The sequence below is a fragment of the Nicotiana attenuata genome, unplaced genomic scaffold (genome assembly GCF_001879085.1).
Source record: "Nicotiana attenuata strain UT unplaced genomic scaffold, NIATTr2, whole genome shotgun sequence".
Lineage (NCBI taxonomy): Eukaryota > Viridiplantae > Streptophyta > Magnoliopsida > Solanales > Solanaceae > Nicotiana > Nicotiana attenuata.
Window position 1 is genome coordinate 206,184 of NW_017671765.1, and position 7,570 is coordinate 213,753.

At 40.6% G+C, this 7,570-nt stretch overlaps 1 protein-coding gene across 1 annotated transcript; it reads left to right on the top strand.

Annotated features, from left to right (window-relative positions):
• Positions 1–5,668: 5,668 nt before the first annotated feature.
• LOC109210097 (EF-hand calcium-binding domain-containing protein 4B-like) lies at positions 5,669–6,780 on the top strand. The gene is made up of 2 exons (XM_019373470.1): positions 5,669–5,788; positions 6,238–6,780. The coding sequence occupies exons 1-2, from the start codon at positions 5,669–5,671 to the stop codon at positions 6,778–6,780; spliced, it is 663 nt and encodes a 220-aa protein (XP_019229015.1).
• The last annotated feature ends 790 nt before the right edge of the window (positions 6,781–7,570 follow it).

Below are 7,570 nucleotides of genomic sequence, written 5' to 3' on the forward strand. Positions count from 1 at the left end.
AACCCAATGTATTGATTTCTCACATACGTTAGGAGTGACGTTGTTCAACAACTACCTAAATTATGTACTCTCTCTCGAGCGGTACACACTAAATAGGTACAGTCAATTGATGGCCATTCAATCAACAACAACAAACACATAGTTGAACAAGTAGAGAAATCCAACGGCTCAATTATATAAAAACATAACAAGTATTTATCCTACAAAAGGTTCCATCAAAACCCTAGATAACAAATTAGCTATTCATAAAAGTATGAAAAAATACAATACTAGAATGCATAACCAATAATGAAAATAGGAAGAAGGAAGTAAAAAAACTCGTGGAAGAATTCTCCCCCTTGCTCCCAATGTGTTCTTGCCTCCTTAGGTCGAATCTCCGGTCTCCTTAGCCTCCTTAGGTCTAAATTCTGTCAAAAGTACGTCAAAGGTCCTCAAAAATACCGTTTTTCCATGTATATATACCAAATAGGGTCGCGCCCAAACAATTTCACCTTCTCCTACGCGAAAAAAGGACACTTTTTCCAGACAGGACGTGCGCGGCCGTGCTTGGACCGCGCATATCCACTTTGATTCTGCCTGACGAGCGCGGCCTGAGCGCGGTCGCGCACTTGACGCGCATTTTTCACCCTGTTCAGTTTGGAATTTGGAAAAACGTAAAACATGACAGTTGTAGCCTTTGAGTTAGCTTTCCAACCATATATTGTGGAGACTAAATGGAGTTCTGAGGGAAAAGTTAAGTGCATTTTACTAACACTGCGCATTATGCTTGCTCGATTCTTTTTTCGTTCTAAACTATCATCCGTTGATCCTTGAACTCGATCCCGGCTTAATTCCTTAGGCTTTTACTTAGACTTCAAAGCTCCAAATCACTTGAATTCATTCCATAACATCTACATAGCTCGGAATCACTCCTACAAGGCATAAAACACACCATTAGTGCAAAACATTAGCAATTAAAGCTCAAACTCAATTAAAGCGCGGTAAATTAGAGTGTAATAAGCGACTAAAATACGTAATTATAGCCTATCATCAACACCCCACACTTAAACTATTGCTCGTCCTCGAGCAATCAAACTACACTTTATATCGACACGACCTTTTTAAACAATTCTCCTAGCTCATCATACCAAGAATAATCAAATAGACTAAGCACAAAAGCGTAACATCTTCGCCTCAAGATTTGACTCACAAGTACCACGCATTATTCACAACTCACCCACTTACTCTAACATAGAGGTCACTGACATTACCTTTCCTTCATGGATCAAGTGCCCTCACACAACAAAAGAGGGTAGTTCCACACAATAAAATTTAAGAACACTTAGGAACTTAAGATAGAAAGAATTCACTCACTCTCATAAATAACATTCATATGCCACAAAAGAATCACCATAGGCTTGACCGTAGTGTACTACTCTACTAATCGAGCTCATTTAATCTAGGATCAATTAGGACTTTATTTGGTTGTAATGTAGGTTGCGGGATAGGTAGGATACATTTAGATATAAGAGTGACTACACCTCCCTAAGAACTTTAATATATATACTTTAACATTCAAACCCCATACTTATGTCAAACCAAACTCCGCCTTCACATCAATGTATATTACCCCATACTTCTTTAAGCACAATTACATCAAGAGCCACCACTTATCAAGGAATATTTTTTTTTCACAACAATACAACTCTTTTTTTTTTCTTTTCTTTCTTTCTTTTTTTTTGAAATCCAAGTGGCTCTTAATTTTTCAAAACAGTGCACCTTTCTCCTTATTTCATTAGTTCCACTCAAAAGCCAGACCAACCACCCCACACTTTAACTTTTACCCAGTTCATAATAATTTAAGTGCTCATGAGAGGTGAAAATGTTCAAATAGATGGTTAATTCAAATAATTGGGTAAGGCTTTTAATGTGGTTGCCAAAGAAATAGGATTATAGGCTCAAAGGGGTTAACTACGATACACAACAATTAGGCGGGTAAAATATACATATCTGGCTCAACAAAGAAACACCTATATCATTTCCAAGACTGAACAAAACTACTATTTCGCTTTGTAAACACACGGGGCAGGTTCTAGGCATCAAATGCAATGCACAGAATAATGCAAAACCTTACACACACATGGCACATAACTCACTTAGGGTTGGACTCATCAAGACACTCTAGTCAAAGCAGTTAAGAAAAGTTAAGGTCATACAATTTAAGGTACTTATACAAGAGTCAAAACCGAGCCTAAGCGTCACAACCAAAGTACTCACTATTCTCAAGGCATAACAAAGTCAAGAGATATTGCTTCAATTCAAAACACAACACAATGGCCCTTGCTCCCAAAAAAAAAAAACTAACTACACCCGGTTCAAACAAAACCCTTGAAAAAGAACCGCGGCACAAAGAAAAACCAAACGGGAATTACTACACTACCTACAAAGAAAATCTTTTATTTTAAGACTTAAATCCCTCAAGAAAATTATCTAATAGATCCATCGTCGGGAAAAGTCCAATCTTTAAAATAAAAAATATTATTTTATTAAACTAACACAGCTAAAGTAGCATGAAAAGTCACCTAGACAACCTCCTCACCCCACACTTAAAATTGTGCATGTCCCCAATGCACACCATAACTAACAAGAGAGTGAAAGAAACTCCCTGGTAGGCCAAAGGCCGAAGCACAACAACTCATGGGGTATTCAGACTTCTCCCAAGCTTGGTCCTTCGTGCGGGTACCTCACACTTAGTTCCAACCATTTGGTTTGCTGTTTCATCCTTCCAATAGCTTTGCTTTCCATGCTCCTAGAAAATCAAAAATCGACACTACAAAAATAATATAATAATTAAAAAAATAAACTAAATAAAAAATTTAAAAAATAAAGCTGGGTTGCCTCCCAACAAGTGCTTGATTTAACGTCGCGGCACGATGTGAATCACTTTTTGCCTCCACCTTGAGCTTATGAATTGAACCCCAAGTTATGATTCAAGCTTATGATTATGGTCATGGGGCGGTGGAACGAATCTAACTGGCCCAAGGAAATAATGTAGTATTCTGCACTCCTTGGCCTTTGTATGAGGTATGTAATCCTGACTTTCTGGCAAGAAGAATTCCAGAATATATGCACCTTGTTCCTCATTCCTTGACTCTTCAATTGATTCGGATGACTCTATTTCCATATCATCATCCAAACATAATGTGGAAAAATGCTTGGAGTGTGGACCAATGCGCTCAAACACATGAACTTCATGACTTTCGACATCCTCAACATCAATGATACTAGAGTCAACAAAATTTATATCCTCAAAGTCCTTGGCTGGCTCTAGTCTCACTTCTTCAACATTGACATCCTCAAATTGTAGTTGGCTAGATTGTTGATGTTCTACTCTGACCTCCCCAATTAACACCTCAAATTCATGCTCTTCTTCGCTACTATCCTCAATATTGGCTTGTTGAGCATTAAAAGCTCCAACCCCTTGACTCAATTGACCCTCTAATTTGCGAATAGTTGCCTCTTGCCTTTCTATCTGCAATTGTTTTTCATTATTTTGTTTCAGAAGGCACTTTAACATATCCTTGATCTCCTTCAGGTCTGCATTCCCATTTTCTTTGTTCTTGTTAACTTCACAAGAAAAGGTAGAACCATCATAATAAAGGGTTGGGGGAAGATAAGAAATATAAGCACAATCATAAAAGTGACTATTTTTACCACCATACACATCACACACATTCCACAAATAAGATTGAGTTGGTGCACATAACTCGCTCTCAAGAACGTTTTGAAAATTTTGCCACGGGTGCTTTCCTTCACAATATGTATAGAGATCAATAGTAGAATTATCTACACCTAAATTCTCATAATTCCAAGATGTCATGTTTCTCAAATCAACAGTTATAAAAAAAAACAAAAAAACAAAACAAAACAAAATAAAAGTTCAAACTTGAACCCTAGCAATATATACAGCTACAACTACACCGTTAGTTCCCCGGCAACGACGCCAAAATTTGATCACGCCCAACTCTAGTCCTAAAAAGGATAAGCGGTCGCTGCAAATATAATCCGGTCTGAAATTCCGGAGTCGAATCCGACAGAGAACTAAGGCTTTGCTATATCTGTTTAATATCAGTAAAAAGACAAGTTTGAACAATTTTCTAAATTATAAAGATTGAGATTTATATTTCTAGCTAATTAACTAGCAAATACTAGAACGTGGTAAAATTATCAACTAACGAGACAAAGGGTTGGACACTAAATTAAGGAGGTCTAGAGTTATGATTTCCCCAATTGTCGGAATCCTTACAGCTATGTTCCCTACAATTTCGCCGATGTATTCTCTACTGATCGTGAGCACTTTAGGTGCCATAATTCTCTATCGAGCAACTATAATAATTTACTAGACATATTCTCTCAAACTACGCTAGTTGGCTTCATCTAAGTGCTCACTATGACCACGTCAAGGCTTTGTTATTTCTAAACCTACCTTTAAGCCCAATGTATTGATTTCTCACATACGTTAGGAGTGACGTTGTTCAACAACTACCTAAATATGTACTCTCTCTCGAGCAGTACACACTAAATAGGCACAGTCAATTGATGGCCATTCAATCAACAACAACAAACACGTAGTTGAACAAAAGTAGAGAAATCCAACGGCTCAATTATATAAAAAATAACAAGTATTTATTCTACAAAAGGTTCCATCAAAACCCTAGATAACAAATTAGTTATTCATAAAAGTATGCAAAAATACAATACTAGAATGCATAACCAATAATGGAAATAGGAAGAAGGAAGTGAAAAACTCGTGGAAGAATTCTCCGCCTTGCTCCCAATGTGTTCTTGCCTTCTTAGCTCGAATCTCCGGTCTCCTTAGCCTCCTTAGGTCTAAATTCTATCAAAAGTATGTCAAAAGTCCTCAAAATACCATTTTTCCATGTATATATACCAAATAGGGTCGGGCCCAAATAATTTCACCTTCTCCTATGCAAAAAAGGGCACTTTTCCCGGACAAGACGTGCGCGGCCGCACTTGGACCGCGCATATCCACTTTGATTCTGCCTGACGAGCGCGGCCTGAGCGCGGCTGCGCACTTGGCGTGCACTTTTCACCATGTTCTGTTTGGAATTTGGTAGAACGTAAAACATGAAAGTTGTAGCTCTTTGTGTTGTCTTTCCAACCATATATTATGGAGACTAAATGGAGATCTGAGCAAAAAGTTATGTGTATTTAACTAACACTGTGCATTATGCTTGCTCGATTCTTTTTTCGTTCTAAACTATCATTCATTGATCCCCGAACTCGATCCCCGCTTAATTCCTTAGGCTTTTACTCAGACTTCAAAGCTTCAAATCACTTGAATTCATTCCATAATATCTACATAGCTCGGAATCACTCCTACAAGGCATAAAACACACCATTAGTGCAAAATACTAGCGATTAAAGCTCAAACTCAATTAAAGCACAGTAAATTAGAGTGTAATAAGTGACTAAAATACGTAATTATAGCCTATCATCCCCAGGCATCGGAGATGTCACTGAAATGAGGTCGGCCCCGCCTGGGGAAGAGGTCGAGTCCCCGGTTACGAAGTAGGTGAAATATAACAAGAGGAAAAGGGTCTTGGAGTCCGAGGACCCCCAACCTACAAGGGCTCCAGTTCGAAGACGCAGGAGAAATATCATCCCTATGACTATAGAGTCGGCCTGCCAGCTGGGAGAAGAAGAATATGAAGACGAGGGCGACGACTCGGCGCTGGTGGTTCGAGCAAGGAAGCCGGTCGAGGTCGCCAAGCCTTCCAAGTTGGAGGCAATTATCTAGACCCTGCCTCGTGAAGAGGAGGCTTCAAAGAAAGATTCGGGAAAAGCCCCCGAATCGTCCGAGGTTGAGATCATCGCTCGGCCATCGACAAGTATGCCGGAGGGGGCCGGTTCTTAGACACCAAGGCTGAATAGAGCGGCCCGAGCGATTCGCTCGGGGCCATGACAATAGGTTATTCTCCTTCTCTACCGGCCTTTTCTAAGGAGGCTATAAGGGATGCTCAGGATCTACAGATCCCTGACATAGGCTGAGTCCCCAGTGAAGAGGATCCCTTCTGGGATTGCTTTCCCGGGGTTGATGATGCCGCTGATCTAAACGATGCATCTACCCTTTTTGAAGAGGCCCAACGCCTTCTCGAGTAAGTAATATTCCCGTCGTTGCAATTTTCTTTTCCTTCTTCTCCCTTTAACCTAACTTATATCTCTATTTTTACGTAGGCTTTTACCAAGTTTCAGTCCGATCTGAGCCAATGCGAGGCCGAGCTTCAGAAGACCTCGGAGGAGAAGAACGCTTTGAAGCTCCTTTGCGGTCAAAGGGATGAAGAGCTCAGGGACCTACGAGCGGATTTGGCCAAGGCTTGTAAGGAAGAGGCCGAGCTAGACGAGCAGGTAACTATCCTTTTGAAAGAGTACGGACTCGACCCAACGGTGGAGGCTAATACTTCTGTATCTCAATTGCAGCAAAAGCTGGAAAGGATCGAGCTCCTCCGGGAGGAAGTCAATCAAATCAAAGCCGACTCTGAGTGGTGGAAGGAGAAAATGGACCACCTTGCCGCGGAGAAAGAGGCTGCCTCGGCGAAGCTGTCATCGGCCGAGGTCCAACTTTGGAGCATCAAAGAGAAAAGCTCAGCCCAGGCCAAAAGGATCGAGGAGCTTGAAGCCGAGCTTGCTAAGGCCAAGGCGGAGGTCGAGAAGATGAAGATCAAGTCTAACAAGTCCATAGCCGTGTACCTGGCCGATGGCGAGGCTGCTCAAGCGTAGCTAAGGGAGGCTTCTAACCGAGAGCGACAGAGCAATGATTTGGTGAAGTGCCAATATCAGAGGGAGACCCTCAAGGAAATCCACGCTCAAGATTTCTTGTCTCCTCCGATGATGACAATGATGATGAAGGCAGCCAAGGGGGGTCCGATAACGACGAGGGGCCCGAAGGTGAAGCTGCCCCTGAGGGAGAAACCAGACCCAGGCATAATTAGGATTTTATTTTTCCTTTTCTTTTTTCTAAGACCCCCGTCGGTCCCCTGTACATATTTTTGCCCATTTATATAAAGAAGTTTTCCCTTTTGAATGCCTTGTCAACTTTTATCTTTGTGTGCCTTGTAAAACTTTAACACAATCTTATGCTTTGAATAGTGCGTTCGAGATTTTGGTCTTGGGTGGCTTCCTCAAAGTCACCACAGTTGAGTTCAAATAAGGTTCGAACTCGAGGTATAGGACCTTTAGGGTTTGTGTTGAATAATGGTGAGTCCCCGAGCCATAGTCAAATCAATTCTTATTTGGGCTCGGAATAGTCGAACCCTTAGGTTCGGATGGAGCGAGAACAAGATCTCGAATTCTAAGTGTATTGGCCCTTAGTCTCTTTAGATTGGGCCAATATGGCCTCTAAAAGATGGCTATTGTTCCCCCCTTTCGGCTTAAAATACTTAGTAAAAATTTCTTTATTCCTTAACATGTATTTTTTACCCATTGGGTTTTTATTGTTCGATGTCGATTGAAACTCCTCTACTTTTTGTGCCTTAGCACGTTTATGTTAAGATAATTTGATACCTCTTAA

What these genes read in the sequence shown, in the direction of transcription:
- LOC109210097 (XM_019373470.1), top strand. Translation starts at nt 5,669, where the DNA reads ATGACTATAGAGTCGGCCTGCCAGCTGGGAGAAGAAGAATATGAAGAC. An exon ending in CCAAGCCTTCCAAGTTGGAG is followed by an intron (nt 5,789 to 6,237) that starts GCAATTATCTAG and finishes ATTTTTACGTAG; the next exon opens with GCTTTTACCAAGTTTCAGTC.